The sequence below is a fragment of the Ovis canadensis genome, chromosome 7, assembly GCF_042477335.2.
Source record: "Ovis canadensis isolate MfBH-ARS-UI-01 breed Bighorn chromosome 7, ARS-UI_OviCan_v2, whole genome shotgun sequence".
Lineage (NCBI taxonomy): Eukaryota > Metazoa > Chordata > Mammalia > Artiodactyla > Bovidae > Ovis > Ovis canadensis.
Window position 1 is genome coordinate 94,566,081 of NC_091251.1, and position 20,510 is coordinate 94,586,590.

At 48.9% G+C, this 20,510-nt stretch overlaps 1 protein-coding gene across 4 annotated transcripts in view; it reads right to left on the reverse strand.

Annotated features, from left to right (window-relative positions):
• The window catches only part of DPF3 (double PHD fingers 3), a 277,364-nt gene that overhangs the window by 60,829 nt on the left and 196,025 nt on the right, over positions 1-20,510 (reverse strand). For all 4 annotated transcript variants that reach the window (XR_011258342.1, XR_011258341.1, XM_069596945.1 and 1 more), the window contains exon 7: positions 19,212-19,349. Coding sequence is in view for 2 of the 4 variants with exons in the window: in XM_069596945.1 (XP_069453046.1) it covers positions 19,212-19,349 (138 nt within the window). In the remaining 2 variants the exon portion in view is untranslated. The remainder of the gene's footprint in view (positions 1-19,211; positions 19,350-20,510) is intronic.

A 20,510-nucleotide genomic window follows, 5' to 3' on the forward strand; every position in this document is an offset into this window, starting at 1 on the left:
TTCAGAGCCGAGTTTGATTTTTGCAATATTTGTCAGTTCTGTGTTGGTAGAGAAACAACCCTGCTCCTCTGATTGCCTCCCTGGATCACTGAAGCATCCAGACAGCCTACAAGTCAAGTGAACCTCTCTCATCCCTGAACAACTGGCCCTCAGGGTCCAAACATCAGATGACAACCATCAGTGGTGCTGTGACTGTAGGGAAAGAGAAAGGCCACTACCTAGGCCTTGCCCTACCTAGGGAAAGAGGCTCCTGTTTAGGAAACAGTCCTTCTGTCTCTGAAAAGGAAAACAAAGCAGCAAGGATGAGGGAATCATTCCAGGAAGGATCCTGAAGATGCTTTTGGGGACTCTGATACACATGTTGGCAGGTATATAGGGGTCCATTCTTGTTCAGCCCCGTCCATCTCCCTAAAGTCCAGACTCATTGGTTATGGAAAGCACCCAGGACTAGCTAATCAGCAGATCCCTAGAATCATAACTGGACACTTAGCTCAGTCTCATACTGGACATCAACCCTGAATAGTCATTGGAAGGACTGTTGCTGAAGTTGAAGCTCCAATACTTTGGCCACCTGATGCAAAGACTCAACACAGTGGAAAAGACTCTGATGGTGGGAAAGACCAAAGGCAAAAAGAGGGCAGCAGAGGATGAGATGGTTGGACAGTGTCACCAACTCAATGGACATGAACTGGAGCAAACTCTGGGAGATAGTGGGGGACAGGGAAACCTGGTGTGCTGCAATCCACAGGGTCGCTAAGAGTCAGACATGACTTAGCAACTGAAAAACAACATACCAGACATGGAGTGAATGGTGAGTTAATGAGCATATCTTGAGGCTTAAGATTTTCACAAGGCACCCTTGCTGAAAGGCCTTACACAAAAGCAAAGGAATATCTTGGGACGTGATTTTTCAAAACAAAGCTCGTGAAAACAGCACATGTCCTCAAGCACTGAAATCTCAGTTTCTAGGGGCTGGTTTAAAAGCTTTGGACAGGTTCTTTGTATCAGGAGAAATGCTTTCATTTTCCTTGTTTTTCGATCCCTTTTGTGGACACTTCTTTGTCATATTAACACTCTCTGTCTGAGACAAAGAAGAGAAGTCTCTCTGTTTATGGGATCAGCCTAAACCACAAGGGTAACTTCCTCCTCCCCAATTCCAACGTCTGCCACTATCTTTCATTATTCACTGGCTAACATTAATCAGGGTCCCGTAGGGTACAAATCTGTAAAAGGAAGCAGATATGTGAGCAGAAATACCATCCAGACAGTAAGTGATAAACGGATTCACCCTCTTTAATATGATTCCCCCTGGCCTCTGCTTCCTCCATGCCTCTTCTTTGCCTCCAGGAATAGAAAAACTTACCTGGGGAAGGCGGAAGACAAAAGCTCGCAGAATTACATTATAGAGGGTTAATCCATTTATCAGTTGCTATTTGGATTGTTTAATCAGTTTCTAAGTCATTGATTTTCATCTTCAGGGAGGCAGACAATTCTCTGCAAGAAAAGTGGGGGCTGACTGGGGTAAACAGAGAAGGGGGCCACACCCTGTGGCCTCCAGGAATGTGGGTTCTTCTTCATCAGTTACTGCATCTCAAAGACAGATGTGCCTCATACAGAATGGTTTTGCAAATAATCTCCAAAAAGCAGGATGTCCGCAGAAAGTTTACTCTGCCTGTGAAATTCATTGCCCAAATCCAGAAGGAAGTCCCTTTCTTCTTCTTCTTCACTCAGTTGCCATCTTAACCATTTTTAGAACTCTCTTAAGGAAATCCAAGTATGTTTATGAAACAAAAAAACTCAGGGTTTCTTCATTAAGCAACTATCATGGAAATCAATCAAAAGATGAACAGAAAGAAGTGGGTTATTTCAAACGGAGGGGTTGAGTGCCAACCAAAGCTAAGTTTCATGACTGGTATGAACTAGATATAAAATGTGGAAATGCCAATCACAACTTAGGTAGCTTCCTGCATGATGAGAGATCAAAGAATTCCATGCATATCATCACACCAGACCTCTTAGGAGGCCCAGTCTCATCACCTTTTTCTTTCCTGCTCTCTTAGGGACTCCTTTCTATGTCAGACTTCTCCCCTTTCACAAAATCTGTAAGCAACCAAAGGATCTAGTTTTTCTCCAACATACCATATCCTTTGTGATTTATCAAAATGAAGACATAGGATATACAGCATAAGAATGCTCAGAAAGGGACTTCCCTGGTGGTCCAGTGATAAGGAATCTGCCTTCCAATGCAGCAGATGTGGGTTCAATCCCTGGTTGGGAAGCTAAGATCCCACATGCCACAGGGCAACTCAGCCCATACACCTCAACTAGATAGCCTGTGTACCGCAAACTACAGTGCCCACATGCTCCAGAGCCCATGAACCACAATTACAGAGAAGCCTCTGAGCACAACAACTAAGACCCTATGCAGCAAAAAAAAAAAAAAGAAAAAAAAAAAAAAAAAAGAAAGCCCAGGTAATTCTTTACAGTTTTTACCACCAACAGACCACTGGTAGAACACCGTATTAAACTAGGACTTGAACCCCTATTACAGTAGGTACAACATTGTGCTATACATAGACACACAAGGAAAGCAAAGACTAGGATTGTCTCATGAGAAGGGAACAACAGGTTGTGCCTACCCACTTAGCCCCCTGTTCAATCACTTTTTGAGAAGATAAAGAAGCAGACATATGTGACAACTACAAGATGGTAACATATCTTACCCTGATGCTTTTCACATACTATTTCATTGATTCTCACAACATTTTTGTGAAATAGGGAGCATCTGACAGATGAGGTAACTGAAGCCCAAAGAGATGAAGGGGCTGGCTCCAGGGCCTAGTTAAGATGTGGAGGAAGCGGGATTCACCCCCTGGGTTATCAATGTTCCCAGAGACTCTGTCTCTAATCACACTTCTCTGCCTCCAGGAAGTCCAGAGCCAATTCTGCATATAAAATATTTCATAAATCTCTTTAAAGTCAATGTGATTCACCCATTACTTTACTTGGGAAGCCCAAAGCAATAAAAAGTATTGAGATTGGCCTGATAAAAGCGGAAATTCCCTTTGAACTTACATTTAATGTCTCTACCACAGTAATCCATCCCGGTGGCCCTGTTTATTGTCATAGACTCCATGAAAACACTTCTCCAGAGGATTCCAGAGGCTCATGAAGGAATTTTTTAAAGTAAAGCTCACATGGTGGCTTTATTGGCCTTTGGCCTGACCCATCCACGAGCAATTTCCTGGCACCATCTATGAGGTCATTATAAAAAGGATTTTACTATAAATAGGAAGCTTGCCCAGACCTTGCCAGTAGTATTTAAATAGACATTCCGCTTCTGCTTATGGGAAGTTGAGTCCTGCTTCATAGAACAGGATGATGGGGAGGCCTACGACCTGAGTGGTATGTCGATGGCAGCGTCTGCGATGATAGATTTGGTTTTCTGTTGATTAATGTTCATGGGCTGAGATCATATAAGCGAAACAAAGAAGCTGCTGAGAAAATAAAGTGAGCCTTGAGAGAGCTTCCCTCATGGCTCAGATGGTAAAGAATCCACCTGCAATGTAGGAGGACCCAGGTTCAATCCCTGGGTTGGGAAGATCCCCTAGAGGACGGCATGGCTACCCACTCCAGTATGCTTGCCTGTAGCATTCTATAGACAGAGGAACCTGGTGGGCTACAGTCCATGGGGTTGCAAAAAGTCAGACATGACAGCAACTAACATTTTCTAACACTTTGAGAGTTCAGGGGTTCACCTAGGAGGTGAGGGGGGGTGACTTTGAAAAGTTCAAAGGAAAAAAAATGGAAATCAGGAACAAAGTTCATGAAAAAATGCCAAACAATAATAATAACAGAAGATGGGAGGGAGTATTCAGATAAAACAAATCAAGAGAAAGGAAAAGCCAGGTCCCAAATAATCCCACCAGCACACTGGGGAAAGGATGAGCCGTCCTTCAGGGAAGGTATCAGAGCACACGAGCACATCACAGGACTTCTGACTTCAGCCAGGACACGTGGCAAGGGCAAGCAAGGTCCCGAACCTTCCACAGAACTACCACCAGGACAGGGCTCTCTGGCCCCTCTCTAGGTCTGATTGCTGCAGTGACACGCCTGCCACTCAGGAGAAGAAAGCATGGAGGCCACAGGCTGGCCACCAGCAACAACCCTTCACCTGCTTCTGCCGAGACCAGAGCCTCCTCCCTAGGGTCCTAGGGAAGGAGAAAGCCAGCTGGAAGCTCAGGCTCCTCCATGGCACATCCACAAAAGCACGACTTCACATCCCGAGCAGATGCTCCAACCACCTGCCAGGGTACACAGCCTCGGGGCTGTGTTCTGTGCCCACCATCCAGCCCCACCCCAGCCCAGGCCTGCAGCTGTCCAGCCAGGGCTGGCTAGCAGGACGGTGCACCTGCTCAAGGAACCCAGGGTGGGCAGGGAGAAGAGCCCTCTAGGAGGCGCTGTGCCTCTCCACGCCCCCCGCCCCACCCCTCCCTCGTTCCCCCACCACCCTCCATGGCTGACAGTTCCCGTCCCTCCACAGGTCTGACATGTTGCCATGGCAACCGGAATCCTGGGCTGCGGCAGCCTCTGGTCTTGCCACCTGTTATTACTTCATCTCTCAAGTGTAAAGCATCCTAGCCTGGTGCCATGTGGCTGTGGAGAGTGCATCTTCAGAGGACAGAGTTAAAGAGAAGCGAGAGGCAAAGAGGGAGAAGGTGGAAAGCGGCCCCAGGCTGGCCACACAGGGCACACCGGACAGGCTGGGCTGGCGGAGGAAGCTGCAGAGACGGGGTGGGAGGTGTCGGGGGCGGGGGGGGGGGGGGGTGGGGGCCAACGTGCCTTCCCTTCAGAATCAGCGAGCAGGCCTCAGCTGGAGGCCACCGCCGCCTGCTCCCTTCCACCCAGCGTTTAATGAGGGACCCGGGAAGGGAGGGGGAGGCGGCGGAAGGCTGGGGCTGGGAAAAGATCTGTGCCGGGCCCAAGTGGAGCAGAGCCACGAGAGGGTTAAAGTGATGAGATAAAGACTGCGGGGAAGGCTGGACCAGAGGGCACACAGAGCCTCCAAGCCTGGATAAATGGCCTTAATTCTCATGCTCCTGCTCACCCTACTCCTTACGTGTTTACTCATATAAACTATCCCCAAGGCCTGACACCTTTTTTTCATTGCTTCCCTAGAACTGATGAAAAAATAAATCCCACAGATCCCAGGAATAAAAATGTTGGGATTCCATTCAGGCTGGTTCTTCTTGGCCACCTAATAGCAACTCCAGCTCCACTTCGGGGCTCCAGAGGGAAGACGAATGATGCCCTCCTCCATAAATGTGGAAGACAGGGCGGCAAGGGAGCCCAGGGGAAAACAGACACCTGGGTCCACTCAGCACGTGACCGCTAGGCCTCATGTGCCATCTCGCCACCTGACATTGAACACAGTGCAAGTGCCTGACAAGGACTTGGGAGAGGTGCTGCTAAGGCTAAATGACTCCAGGCCCCCAGATTAGTCCTTCTGGAGACAAGAAGGCCGAGGGCTGATTTAATAAGTCTTCAGGTTTATGGATAGGCCTACGTCTCCAAACTCCATATTGTCAAGGACAGCTGGAGACAGGAGCTGAAATGGCAGCACACTGCTGTCAGAAAGCTGGACACAAGCGCAGCTCAACAGGTGAAGGCCTGGGTGGAGGAGCAGGCTTCTCGGGAAAGGCCTCTGCACCTGGGAAGATGTCCCTGGCCCAGGTTTGTTTAAATGTGTGCCCATCTAGAGGCAAGAGAATATACGAGATGTTGTGTTAAGGCCCCCTTTAGGCCTATTATCTGAGGATTATGATAGAGTGAAAGAAGAGACAGAAAAGCAAAGTTTTCCAGACCCCGAGGAACTCAGCCTTTCATCCCTGCTTTATATCTGTGTACGTGTCTCTCTCCATGTTAGCCATGAGCTCCCTGAGGGCAGGAGTGGTGTCTTTAATCTCTGAATCCCCAGCACCAGACATGGTGATTGACACAGAGCTGACAATAAATACTTAATGAAAGGGTGGGCAGATCTTCACAGAGGCTTTTGGGAGGGGAAGAAAAACAACTGCCAGGAAAAGCGAAGTCAAAGATCAGGAATTCAGGGGATGCGAAGTGTCTCCTGAGAACTGACTGACCATCCTAAGGCACTTCCAGCACCAGTCCTGGCTGTAGCCGGGGACATAAAGACTGGGGGTGGGGGCATCAGAGAGAATAAAGCAGTGGTGGAGGAAGTAAACAGGTCTGCCCTCCTGCGGGAAGCCTCTCCCTTAGGCATTTCTTGGAAAGCCAAGATGGAAGGAGTTAAGAACTCTCAGTCTCAGTTGGCCCCCAGGGCCCCTTGAACCCCATGTTTGCTGTCTTGCCAGGAGCCCTGAAGTAGCCAGTGAGAATATTAGGCCCTGAATTACTATGTGCTCTGGTGGCTGTAGAATCTTCCTGAAAATGTTAAGTGTATGCCAGTCATCCCAGCCTTCTTTATACCTGTCTTCTTCCCTCTGTCTTTATAGAACCCAAGATTCAAACTGTTAGACACAGACCTTGCAAATATTTACTCCAAGACACTGTGCTGTAGAATCAGGAAGCACGTGTCTGTTCACACCGATGTCTCCCTCTTCATGGGTGTGTTTGGCTAGAGTTGCCATTTGCCAGGAGTTTGGACCCCACGTCCCCAGCTCTGAGACTGGACAGTCACGTGACCCGACAGTAAGGTCCTCTGTTCTCCAGCCTTAGGCCAGCAACCAGGGGTCTGTCACGAGGCTTCGGAAGAGTGAGAAAAAGATGAAGCAAAACGGATTACTTTTCTCGGTGCTGATTAAGGAAAAGCACAAGGAGACGTTTCCATTTTCCAGCGGCAGGTCATGTGGGTCAGTTCGTGCCCTGGCGTAGCAACTTGTTATTGCCACCAAATGAGTCAGCTGAGGGGAAGAACGTTTCACTTGAGAGGAACAATGTCAGAAGGGCTGTGAATGAAGTGGCGTCGTTCCCCTGAGAGAATGGCAGGCCATCCCGGTGCTGTCGAGCAGCAGAAGCCTGGTCCGCTTCACTCGTCAGGATATTATCATCGTGATGGCAGAACTCGGCAAGCCCCCTTCCTTTCCTCCTCTCTGCCTTTCCCCTCTCCACCCCTCCTCGCCACCGCCTCCACGGGACTCAGGCCTGTCAACCCCATTGGTCTGCCAAGGACCAGCATTTTCTGTGTCCTTCAGACTGAAAAACAGTATTCAGGAAAAACAAAAGGATGAGCCCCAAGCATCAGAACTGAGCAGGAGGAGAGAGTCAAGGACCACGGAGCTGATGGGCGGGCCAGCCCCGGGGTAAGGGCCCAGACGAGGACCACACCCAGAAAGCAAGCCAGGAAGCGGGTGCTGGGAGCCACACAGACATTGCCTTCGGTAGGACACAGTCCTAGGAAAAGGATGAAAACCAAGTTTCCCCTAGATTTCACAGTGCCACATTATTCCTGGTTACGTGACTCAGCGCTTCCAAAAGAATGAAAGGGAAACACTTAGCGGTTTTCAAAAGCTCTACCTCTCTAAGGCAGTGGTTCACACAGGGACTTCTTAAAAATGCTAATTCTAGGCCCCCACCCCAGACCTACCTAATCCAAAATTCTGGGATGGGATCCAGCAGTGCGTGTGTGTTTAAGGAACAGGTGTTCCCGACGCACTCGAGCTGGAGGACCACAGCTCTAATGAGACACGTGACAGACTGAGCGCATTGCGTCACACACGTCTTCCATCAGTGCTGTTCTGTACATTAACTCACTTATTTCACCATCACCTAACCGTGTGGTGAAGGTGCATTAGGGCTTCCCCGGTGGCTCAGTGGTAACAAGTCTGCCTGCATTGCAGGAGATGAAGGAGACTCAGGTTCAATCCCTGGGCTGGGAAGATCCCCTGGAGGAGGGCATGGCAACCCACTCCAGTATTCTTGCCTGGAGAATCCCAAGGACAGAGGAGCCTGGCGGGCTACAGTCCATGGGGTTGCAAAGAGTCGGCTAGGACTGAAGCAACTGAGCCCAAATTGATGCATAAATGTTCTCATTTCACACAGATGATAAAGCACAAGGAAGCTTGTCTAAGGTCAAGCTACATGGGCCTTGAGCCCAGGCAGTGCGGCTCTTAGCTGGCCCACCTGATATTACCTTGCCACAGGCACATACAACCACACCCCCGAGGGAAATCAAGTCAGAGTGGCTGGCAGTCCCTGGAGGCTCGGCTCAGTCCAGTCGCTCAGTCGTGTCCAACTCTGCGACCCCATGAATCACAGCACGCCAGGCCTCCCTGTGCATCACCAACTCCCGGAGTTCACTCAGACTCACGTGCGTCGAGCCAGTGATGCCATCCAGCCATCTCATCCTCGGTCATCCCCTTCTCCTCCTGCCCCCAATCCCTCCCAGCATCAGAGTCTTTTCCAATGAGTCAACTCTTCGCATGAGGTGGCCAAAGTACTGGAGTTTCAGCTTCAGCATCATTCCCTCCAAAGAAATCCCAGGGCTGATCTCCTTCAGGGCTTCCCAAATTTGAGTGTGGTGCAAACAAACCACTTAAGGATCACATGAAAATTCAGATTAAGACTCACAGGCCCAGGAAGGGCCTGAGAATCCATGTTTCTTAGAAGCTCCCCCACAGGGTAGCCAACTATCCAGGTGTGCCTGCCACTGAGGTGTTTTCAGGGCACAGAACTTTCAGTCTAAAACTGGGAATGTCCTCAGCCAACCTGGACAAGCTAGCTGGTCACCTGAGTCCCAGGCGATGCTGAAACTGCTGACCACACTTTGAGAAGCAAAAATGTGGGCTCTCAAGGTGAAGAGTTTGGATTGTATTCAAGTATGATAAAAGTTTTGATAGCATGGTATGGCATAATCTACCTTATACTTTTAAAAGACCACTTTGGCTACTCCATGGAGAAGAGACCGTGAGAGGTAAGAATAAAGGCAGAGAGACCAATTGAGAAGCTGCAATGATCCAAGCAGGAGCTGAAGCTGGTGGTGCTGGAGATGGAGAAAGGGAGACTGATTTGCGGTGTATTTTGGAAGGGGAGCCAATACGGGTGGTGAAGGAAACAGAGCCAAGGATGAGTCCTGGGGTTTTCACTTCAGGTGCAGCATCATCTTTTTAAAGAACAAGGCCAGAAAGAGATAAAAAGAACTTGGAAAGACTGAGCCACAGAATGAGAGAGAACGATGCAGGAAAATGGTTGAACAGAGAGGTGTGTGAATTTTCTTTTTTCCCCCACAGCAAAACTCATTTACAAGTCTCAAGCAGAATTTGTGAAGGAGGTTCCACCTAACGTCATAAATAGCTGAAGTTTGTTCTGAAGATTAAATATGCCTGCTATGGCCTGAATTGTTTCTCCCCTAAAATGCACACATTAAAGTCTTCACCCTTAGTGTGATGGCATCGGGAGATGAGGCCCTCGTGGTGGGGATTAGTGTTCTTATTTGAAGAGACACCAGAGAGTTTGCTTCTCTCTACCGACTTGTGGGGCTTCCCAGGTGGTGCCAGTGGTAAAGAATCCAGCTGCCAAAGGCAGGAGATATAAGAGACATAGGTTCGATCCCTGGGTCGGGAAGATCCCCAGGAGGGCATGGCAACCCACTCCAGATTCTAGCCTGGAGAATCCCATGGACAGAGGAGTCTGGTGGGCTGCAGTCCACAGGGTCACAAAGAGTCAGACACGACTGAAGGGACTTAGCTCACCTGGCCCTGCAGCAACATGTACCAAGAAAAGGCCATGTGAGGATATAGCAAAGAGATAGCCATCTCCAACCCAAGGAGAGAGTCCCCACAAGACACTGACCCACCTAAAAGACACTTTTAGAACTGTGAGAAATAAATTCCTATTGCTTAAGCTACCAGTCTATAGTATTTTGTTATATAGCCCAGGCTGACTTTAATATTGCCCATTAATACATTCATTTCTTTTGAAAAGTCACTACGCAATATGATGCACTTGATAACTGACCTACAGGGGAAAATTAAGGGTCATCAGCAAGACCACAACAAACATCCCAGGTTGAGACTGGGATTCATCACTTGAGGTTCCAGTGTCCTGACATAATTGAATGGTGTCCAAATTAAGCACATTCACATCTCAGCTTCTCATCTTGCTGTGTGACCTGGAGCAAGTTCCTAAACCTTTCTGAGCCTCTGTTTCCTCATCTGTAAAATCAGAGGTAAGCATGTACCTCATGGACTTGGAGATGTCACATGAGATGATGCATATAAAGTGCCTGGCACCATTAGGTGTTCCACCGTGTCTTTCTCACTTTCTTTTCCTCTGTAAAACAATTTTATTTCTGAAAAGGCAGGAAAAATAGATCACAGTAAAAAAAAAATAAGTAAGCTTTCCCAAGAAGCGACACATGGCTGAAGAATTCACGTTCATGCTCCGTGTCCAAGGGCACATCCCTCGGCCTCTGGGTGCCTTGGCGTCCTCTAGGAGACATGGCACCTACTTTATAAGGTTACTGTGAGGAATGAATGAGACAAACACGGCACGCTTAGCACAGCGTCTGACACATTCAAGGGATGTCAGCAAGTATTATCGTCCTTGTTGCTGATCAATACCGTGGAACTCTTCAATCCTAAACATTCTAGGTAATCAGGCCAAAAATGTGAGAGAAATAAGAGGCTCACAGAAAGGCAAGTGGCGGGTAGATGCCCGATTCTGGGGAAACAGGACAGGAAATTCAGGGCCAGACACCGGCTAGATTCCACCCCACAGCTTCCTCCTACCCAGTGTCTCATTTCCATCTCATTTCCTGGGGCCAAGACTACATGTTCTCTTTTAGGAGCCCCAGTTACACTTGGCCCCATGAGGGTGTATGCCCAGTAAGTGCTCAATAAACATTCATGTTAAGCTTATGTGGAAGGATTCGTGTACCATATCTAAGAGTTAGCAAAGATTGTGCCAGGACTGAGTCAGGCTCTGATAGTTTCGCCTGAGGCCAGTGAGACCCCCATAAGCAGTCAGCTTCTCAGCATCACATAGCCACAGACAGGCCCTGGCTTAGATCATCCATCTGTGGTCTGGACATGCTCTGCTGGCCCAAAGGGCACAGAGGTGGGATGTAGGCACTCTTGTCAAGAGGGCCAGGTGCCAAACACCGGCATCGCCTGGAGACTCATAACAACCCCACAGGGGCAGAAAGGTGGTTCTCTCTGTTTCATGGGTGAGGCAGCTAAGGAGCAGAGAAGTGTAACTGACCCACATCCACACACACAGAAGATGGCAAGGTGGCCAGGGCATGATTCACACATGGGCCGGGCCAACTCCAATGCCATTTTCTCAGCCACAGGGTCCAGAGTGTGCATGATCCACTGGTTTGGAGAGCTAACTCCAAGTATACCTTCAAGGCCAGAGCAACCCCTCAGATTCTTCTTTGCTTTGGAATCTATAAACTGTTCAGTGAAATAATAATTCACCTAAGGAACACCCATGTTCCAAATTTGCTCTTTAGGGAGTGAGAAGCAGCTCCCTTTTTCCGACAGAGCCCTGGATCAAAGCCTGAACTTCCTGTGTCAAGGTTGGGTAAGTGGTGGGGTGGCTTGTGTGGGTTATAAGGCTTCTCAGGCACCTTTCAGAGTGATCCAAAATTCTTAAGCTCATGCAAAACATAACTTTCACTCTTTCTCTTGAAGCTGTATCCGCTGCCCCTGGGCCATATGCTAGAGGACAGAGATGTCAGAAGACTAACATCTGTTCCATCTTCCCCATCAGTGTGGCAATGACATCATATGCTTCTTTTAGATAATTTGCACATTATCAGACTAATTTTCAGATTATCTAATCAGCCGACATTACCCTTAATCAACTCGGCTCTCCTCTTTCAGTTCTGCAGAGTACAGCATGCCCTCCACAGGCATACTGGGGTGGGGACTTTTCTTCTCCTGACAGATATTGAGCGCCTAGCTATATGCCAGGCCACTGCTATTAAACAGAAGACTGAGCCCTCTTGGGACTGAGGGCAACCCGACTTCCATGCCAGGAACCTGAGACATAGGCTTGGAATAAATTTTATAGATCCATACATTAAAACATATTTCCTTCATAGAAGCTCCAAGTATGTTGTAGAGAGCATTCTACAATCATTTATGCTATTAAATAAGAAAGAGATGCCATACCACCATTAATAATGTGTGTGTATGTGTGTGCACGTACGTGCATACTGTCGTGTCCAACTCTTTGCAACCCCATGGACTGTAGCCTGCCAGGCTCCTCTGTCCATGAAATTGTCTAGGCAAGACTGCTGGAGTGGGTTGCCATTTCCTTCTCCAGGAGATCTTTCCGACCCAGGGATTGAAGCCCCATCTCTTGTGTCTCCTACATTGCCAGGCAGGTTCTTTACCAGCTGAGCCACCAGGGAAGCTCAACAATTAATTATATGCCACATATATTTATTTATAAATCATTTATTCTTTGGCTCAGAGGTTAAAGCATCTGCCTCCAATGCGGGAGACCTGGGTTTGATCCCTGGGTCGGGAAGATCCCTTGGAGAAGGAAATGGCAACCCACTCCAGTACTCTTGCCTGGAGGATCCCATGGACGGAGGAGCCTGGTGGGCTACAGTCCATGGGGTCGCAAAGAGTCGGACACGACTGAGCAACTTCACCACCATTCTTACTTCTAGTCATGCTTCTCTTTTTCCTTTGTTGTTCAGTCACTAAGTCATGTCCAGCTCTTTACGACCCTGTGGACTGCAGCAGGCCAGGCTCCTCTGTCCTCCACTGCCTCCTGGAGTTTGCTCAAATTCATGTCCATTGAGTCGGTGATGCTATCTAACCACCTCATCCTCTGCCACCCCCTTCTCCTTTTGCCTTCAATCCTCCCCAGCATCAGAGTCTTTTCCAATGAGTCAGCTCTTCACATCAGGTGGCCTACTTCAGCATCAGTCCTTCCAATGAATACTCAGGGTTGATTTCCATTAGGATTGACTGGTTTGATCTCCTTGCAGTCCAAGGGACTCTCAAGAGTTTTCCCCAGCACCACACTTCAAAAGCATCAATTCTTCAGCCCATAGCATTCTTTATGGTCCAACTCTCACATCCATACATGACTACTGGAATAACCAAAGATTTGACTATACAGATCTTTGCGGGCAAAGTGATGTCTCTGCTTTTTAATACGATGTCTAGGTTTGTTATAGCTTTCCTTCCAAGAAGCAAGCATCTTTTAATTTCATGGCTGCAGTCACCATGCACAGTGATTTTGGAGCCCAAGAAAATAAAGTATCCTTTTCCTATAGGATGACAACCACCCAGCCTGGCAGAGAAGATACTTAAAGCTGTGGCCCTTGCCCACGTTTCCACCATTTCTCCAATCCCACTGTCAAACCCAACTACTACCCAGCATATTGTCTGAACGGAACATGCTGTTTCATACCTCTGCCCCTGTGCACACGGTTCCCTGTGCTTGGGAAGCTCTCTCCCACCAGTCAATTTCTCCTGGTTCTTCAAGGGCTAACTAGAAGGTCACCTCCTCAGGGAAGCCTTTGCAAATCCCCTCATGGTGTTTAAATGTTCTAATGTTCTGAAGCTTTCATTGCCCTGCAGGATTTTTTAAAACCCAGATTGCTGGGGCTTCACTGGTGGCTCAGTGGTAAAGAATCTGCTTGCCAATGCAGGAGACATGGGTTCGATCCCTGATCCAGGAAGATCTCACGTGCTGTGGAGCAACTAAGGCTGCACGTGCCACAACGATTGAACCAGTGCTCCAAAGCCAGGGAACTACAAGTACTGAGCCCACACACCCTAGAGGCTGTGTTCTGCAGCAAGAGAAGCCACCAGCAATGAGAAGCCTGCGGCCCCCAACTAGCAGGTAGCCCATGCTTGTCACAACTAGAGAAAGCCCACGTGCAGCAACAAAGACCTAGCACAGCCAAAAAATAAATTAAATAAATAAATAAAATTATTTAAACACACACACACAGATTGCTGACCAGCACCCTCAGAATCTGTTTCTGAAGGTCTGGTGGAGCCCAAAAAACTGCATTCCCAGCAAGTTCCCAGGTGATGCTGAAGTCACACGTAGAGCACTGCTGCCAGTGGAGTAGAAAGCGTGCAGTGCTCTTGAGCACTTGGCTTCCTTCACCAGACTCTGTACAAACCCTATGACACATTCCTGCTCACGACTACGTGCTCTTCAAGGACGGGGACCAAGACAGTCTTTGATACCTGGTCATTAAACCAACAGATGGATGGGTGGATGGATGGATAGATGGATGGACGGACCGATTAATATACTAGACTGAATCTATTCACACAGCTTTTTCATACAGGTCCATGACCTCAGAAATGCCCATACCCACACCACCCCCAAAGAAAGGTACCTTGAAAACATCATCTATAATAGATTACCACTGTGCAAAGAAGATAAAAAGAAATTCAAGAAGAGCTTTGACATTGTGAGCCTGTGCAAAGGAGTTTTGAATTGTAACCCAGTGCTGTTTACCAAGATGGCATTGACACGGAGTCACAATAGGATGCCTCTGAGTGGCAGCTCTCAGAGTCCAAACCTGCCCAAACCCTCCCTCTATCTATTCACATCTATTCACATAAATACGGTGTGTGTGTGTATGTGTGTGTGTGTATCTGTCTGTACGCATATAGGCACACATGTGCACATGTGGTGATTGGCATTTGTAGAAAGTAGATGAAAGGGTCTAGTGGTGATCTAGTGGCTAAGATGCCTTGCTCCCAAGGCAAGAGGCGTAAGTTCGATTCCTGGTCAGGGAACTAGATCCCACATCAACTAAAGATCATCCCACAATGCAGATCAAAGATCCTATGTGCCAAAACTAAGGCTCAGCGCAGCCAGATAAATAAATAAAATATTTTTTTAAAAAAAAAGAAGAAGAAAGTAGATGAAGGTGAGCAGAGAAATATTAATAGAAGAAGTGGGAAGAATCCAACCTCCTACAGGGAGGAGAAGGGTGGCAGCTCAGGCAGGGAGGACCCCATCAGAAAAGTCCTATCTGCCAAGGAGGGGTGTCTGAGCTCCACACAGCCCTGTGCTGCCTGGAGTTGAGGCAGAGAGGGAAGGGCACATAGCAAAGGGGACAGATGTGCTGGGGAGGCAAGCAGCCTATATTCAGGAGAAAATGTGAGCCTAGAAGAGAACAAAGGCAGCAGGGCTGGGAGGGGGCGGGAGGACAGAGGAGGGGCAGCACAGGGCAGCGTGGGGCAGGGGCAGGGGCAGTCAGAGCCGGTTCCCACACTCCACTCTGCCCTTTCAGCCACGGCAGGAGCAGAGACGAGCAATGGGCTTTGCTGGAGACGCAGCTGGGGGGATGCACGAGGGACAGCAGGAGGACCAAAGTCAAAAGGTCTCTGCGGCTGCAGGTGGTGCAAAGGCAGATGCCTGTGACATCTCCAGCATCTTTAAAGGGCGGCTTTTCCCACAGGCCTGTGCTCACAAGCAGCTGGGGTCCCCCTGCAGCTCTGCTCAAAGAGGGAAAAGTCAGCTCCCACCTCGCTGGCATCCAGAACCTTTCGGGGTGGGGGGAGGACTGGAGATGAACCTCCGGATGGAGCACTCCTGCCTCCCTCCCCCACTCCAAAAGTCTTGCCAAGGGAGGATCACAGGCTGAGACCTCGGAATGCTGCCGAAGCTTGTCACCTTCGATTCCCCGCACAGCCCCTGTAGCATTTAGGGGCAGGATGGATGTCCCACCCCCAAACAGTGGGGGCAGCTAATGACTGGGTATTGATGATGCTGGCAATTAGAGCACATGAGAACATGGTGAGGGGGCCCGCTCACCAGGGACGTGTGGGAGGGAGCAAAGCACACACTCGGAGCAGCAAACAGTCAGTGTTTGTGTGCAGGGGGCCCAGGAAGAGAGCCACTGTCTCTTGGATTCGTCCAGAGAAATTGGGGAAGACGGGAGGGAGGGCTCTGTGTACACTGAGGTTATCTCTGTAGCAGCCTATTTCCCCCATCCCTGCTAGTAAAATTAGAGTTAATCACAGACTTCTCAGAAGCCTTGGGAGGAGATGTCATCAAAATGGTGCTTGCAAGGGTTCTAGAACCTTCCTCATGTGAGAAGGCCCTGGATGAGCCCAGCAACAGCTGTTGTTTTTCTATGCAGTTTAAACCCCTCCAGTGGTTGCATGATCCTTTATGAAGAACCCAATTTCTCATGAGCAGGATGAGAGGAGGGGGATGGAGCAGGGCTAGAACAAGAGTGCTCGCTAGCAAACCCCCCAAGAGGGGGGAACACAAATGGCCGGATATTCAGGGATTCGTCTCCATCCAGGAGAAAAGATGCAGCTTCCTCCCTAAGCAAGGCTGCCCAGCCTCATGGTGAGGGCATAAGGACAATGACCCACAAGACTGAGTGAGGAGATCCTGGTGGACGGAGAATAACAGGAGCCAGTGCCCACCTTGGAAGTCAACAGACAGCTGGGAGCGGCCCACAGACGGCTAAGGAGAAGTCCACTTGGGGCCCACGGTATACCTGGAGGTCACAGGGAACCTCCTCTGGGGCTGCCATCACCATGCACACATACACAAAAAGGTCCAGACCAAAGAGAGGCACGCCAACCCCTGCACCGCGAGGAACAAAACAGACATTTGAGAAGAGATTTAAAGGAGATACCCAGGTGGCTCAGTCGGTAAAGAATCTGCCTGCAATGCAGGAGACCTGGATTCGATCCCTGGATCAGGGAGATCCCCTAGAGAAGGAAATGGCAACCCACTCCAGTATTTTTGCCTGGGAAATCCCATGAACAGAGGAGCCTGGAGGGCTACAGGCCATGGGATCGCAAAGAGTCAGACACGACTTAGCAACTAAACCACCACTACCGTAAAGGAGATAAAGTGTCAGTCACTCAGTCGTGTCCAACTCTTTGTGACCCCATGGACTGTAGCCCACCAGGCTCCTCTGTCCTTGGAATTCTCCAGGCAAGAATACTGGAGTGGTCTGCCATTTCTTTCTGCAGGGGATCTTCCCAACCCAGGGATTGAACCCAGTTCTCCCACATTGCAGGCAGACTCTTTACCAACTGGGCCACCAGGGAGGCTCTTAAAGAAGAGATAAGCCAGCACCAGCTGTTGATTAGTCACTAAGTCGTGTCCAACTCTTTGTAACCCCATGGACTGTATCCACCAGGCTCCTCTGCCCATGAGATTTTCCAGGCAAGAATACTGGAGTGGGTTGTCATTTCCTTCTCCAGAGGGTCTTCCCGACCCAGGGATTAAACTCATGTCTCCTGCTTTGGCAGGTGGATTCTTTACCACTGAGCCACCAGGGAAGCCCACAAGCCAGCACTGGGGGGAGGGGGAAATAACACCAAGCTGATAAACAGTTTAGAGAGAGCAACCTTTGCTAATCATGCCTTCCAGATAACAACCCAAACCAAAGGAAGGCACTCATGGCCTCCTCGAGGCAGGAGACAATAGCTATGCCTTGGCCACTTAGATCAGAGACAGGAGGAGAGGAGAGATGGCAGAATGCAAAACCCAGCTGATTGGTACAGGTCAATATATGTTTCTTTCTGGAAGATAAGGGTGACGGGACCAAGGGAACCTCTCCCCAGGGAGCAGGCAGAGACCTCAGCATTGTGACTACTCAGAAGCTGACATGCAGAGGAGGGCACCTCCTGCCTGCTTTCAGCTTCTGTCCAGATAACAACAGGTGGTGAGAAAATAAAGGGTCGGACTTGCACCAGAAGAGAGGTTCACGAAGGGCTTGAATTCTGAAAGACTGAAAATTAAAGAAGGTGCTATGGTCTGAATCGTGTCCCCCCAAACTCACATGTTGAACCCTAACCCCCAGGATATGACTATATTTGGATCTAAGGCCTTTAAAGAGATGATGAAAAAGCAAAAGTTAGAGTGAGACTGTTAGGATGGGCCCTAATCCAATCTGACTGGTGTCCTTATAAAAAGAGGAAATCTGGACACACACAGAGACCTCGGAAGTACATGTGCACAATGGGATGATCATATGAGAGGCAGCAGGAGGGCAGCTGCCTGCAAACCAAGGAGAGGGACCTCCAAGGAGACCCACCCTGATGACACCTTGATGTGGGACTTCCAGCCCCAGAACTGTGAGAAAACAAATCACTGGTAAGCCAGTCAGTCTTGGGCACTTTGTTGGGGCAATTCAAGGAAACTAAGACAGAAGGCAATGCTACAAGGGGAAAGTGGGTTGGGGGTTAGGGGAGAACCCAGTCTAATCCAAAGAAAGGTTTTGGCCAACATGTGTTCATTGTTTCAAACACTGGCTGAAGGCAGTCAGTTCACATCAGTTGACTGAGTTGACTGACTGACATGCGCAGGAGTCACCCTCAAACTCTAGAATCTGAATATTTTTCAAGGTCTGATCCCTTGTATTCCATTGACTTGTTCGCTATAGGAACCCCTACCACAAAATCTTCTGAACAAAATAAAAAACACATAGCATGTCTACAATTATTCCTCACCCCATGATCCTAGAATGACCCACATTTGGAAGCAAGCCCTAAAGATCCCATCATCCCATCCCATCCTGAGTTTGGGGTGGGTCCAGAAACCATAAAGAATATCGTAGAGGGAAGTCACTTGGTGAATGCTAAGCCCTTTGAGACTCTCTAATGCATAACTGGAAGCTGAAGAAGGAAAGAAAGAATAGAAATGGAAACACAAATTTCAGAATCATTTTGGCTCTCCAGAGCCCAGCATCCCCAATGACAAGCACACCCAGGTCATGTTTGCTGACTGAGGGCTCACGGGAAGAGCATGGAAACTCTAGGGCAGTGTTTTTTTTTTACCCAAATTGTGACCCTATGAGAGCCAAGACGGTGGATCAAGAATATCCTGTGTCTCTTACGGCCAAGGAGACATTTGGAAGGTCTGTCTGAACTGACACATCCCAGGGCTTTGCCCAACTCAGATTAGCAGCTGTGAATGGATCTTCTGGAGCTGGGGGAAAAGACTGCCAGGTCTGGCATTTGACGATGGCCAGGTAAAGAGGCTTCCCTTGACCTTAACACTTACTTTCTGTCCTCTGGGAGCAGAGCTGGGTGTGCCACCCTTGCTCAGCCCACTCTAAGCCCAGGGCTCCACTGACCTACAGGGGTATCTGGGAGGCTGAAACAGCCAACTCATCACAGGTCATTGAGGTGCCAGCAGACAATCCCACAGGTGAACAGAAAGGAAAGCTTGTAGCCCTGCCCATCCACCTTACCACTCACCCAACCCAGCACCTGGGAACTCACGTCTGTGGTTCTCGTTTCTGTGGTTGGGTGGGGACCGGGTCTCTTGGTCTTGGGCCTCATCCCCCTCCTCGCTGGCCAGGTGAGTGTGAGCGTAGTGGTAGCTGAGTCCTGGCCGGTTCTTGTAGCGCTTGCCGCAGACTAGAGAGGAAAAGAAGAAAGGAAAACAAAAATGTCAGCAACATCTGCAGCCGCTGCCATCAATCTCCCAGGCAGTGGCTCATCCATCCACCCCAGAGCTAGTTTCCTTAAAAAAATGTGTCCCACTCCCAACACCCCTCACCCACTGGACAGAACCAACAGCGCTATAACAGCACGGACCCAGGTAAAGAAAAACCCCAGAAGTTGATCTGAGTAAGAGCATCATCATTTCCTAGCTGTGAGACCCTGGGAAAGTCACTTGCCCTCTCTGTGCCTCAGGTTTCTTCAGAGGGAAAATGAGAATCATAATAGTACTTCACTCTTGAGTTGTTATGATGAGTTAATCTCTGTGCAAAGCACTTTAGAACAGAGCTGGGTAAATGGGAAGGGTGATCATTATTATAACTTTGAAGTTAAAGGTATTAGGAGTCTATTTTGGCTTCCCAGGTGGCGCTAGTGGTAAAGAACCCGCCTGCCAATGCAAGAGATATAAGAGGCGCAAGTTCAATCCCTGGGTCAGGAAGATCCCCTGGAGAAGGGCATGGCAACCCACTTCAGTATGCTTGCCTGGAGAATCCCATGGACAGAGGAGCCTAGCAGGCTATAGTCCATAGGGTCACAAAGTGAGACACGACTGAAGCGACTTAGCACACACAGACTGAAGTCTATTTAATTTAATCCAATATCCCGTATATAGATGAGGCAAGTGAGGCCCAGCAAGGTTAAGCGATGTGCCTGGGAACACACAGATAGTTATGGATGAGCCAGCCACCGGAACCCAGGTCTCCTAGACTCCTGTGCAGTTCCTTCTGCCACCCTCTGGTTGACTCTGTATGAAGTACAAAAGCTTTATGTGGATCATATTTTTGATGTATGTGATTTTTGTGCCAGAAAAACACATTCCACTTCCACCATGAAAACCATAAATCCGAGGCATCCTTGGTAAATGTGCTAGCCAGGAGCTTGTATCCTTGATGGCCCAAGGAGTCTCTGAAACCTCAAATCTCTAAAAATGTGTCCCGGCTGGCCCTACCACTCAAGTGGACAGTCGGAGACAAGGGCAACAAGCAACACAAATATGGTTTCTTGGGGCTAAAAAGATGAAAGGGGCAGCTCCCTTGGTTGTCTGCTCAGCACACAAATGGCTAAGACTAGACCACT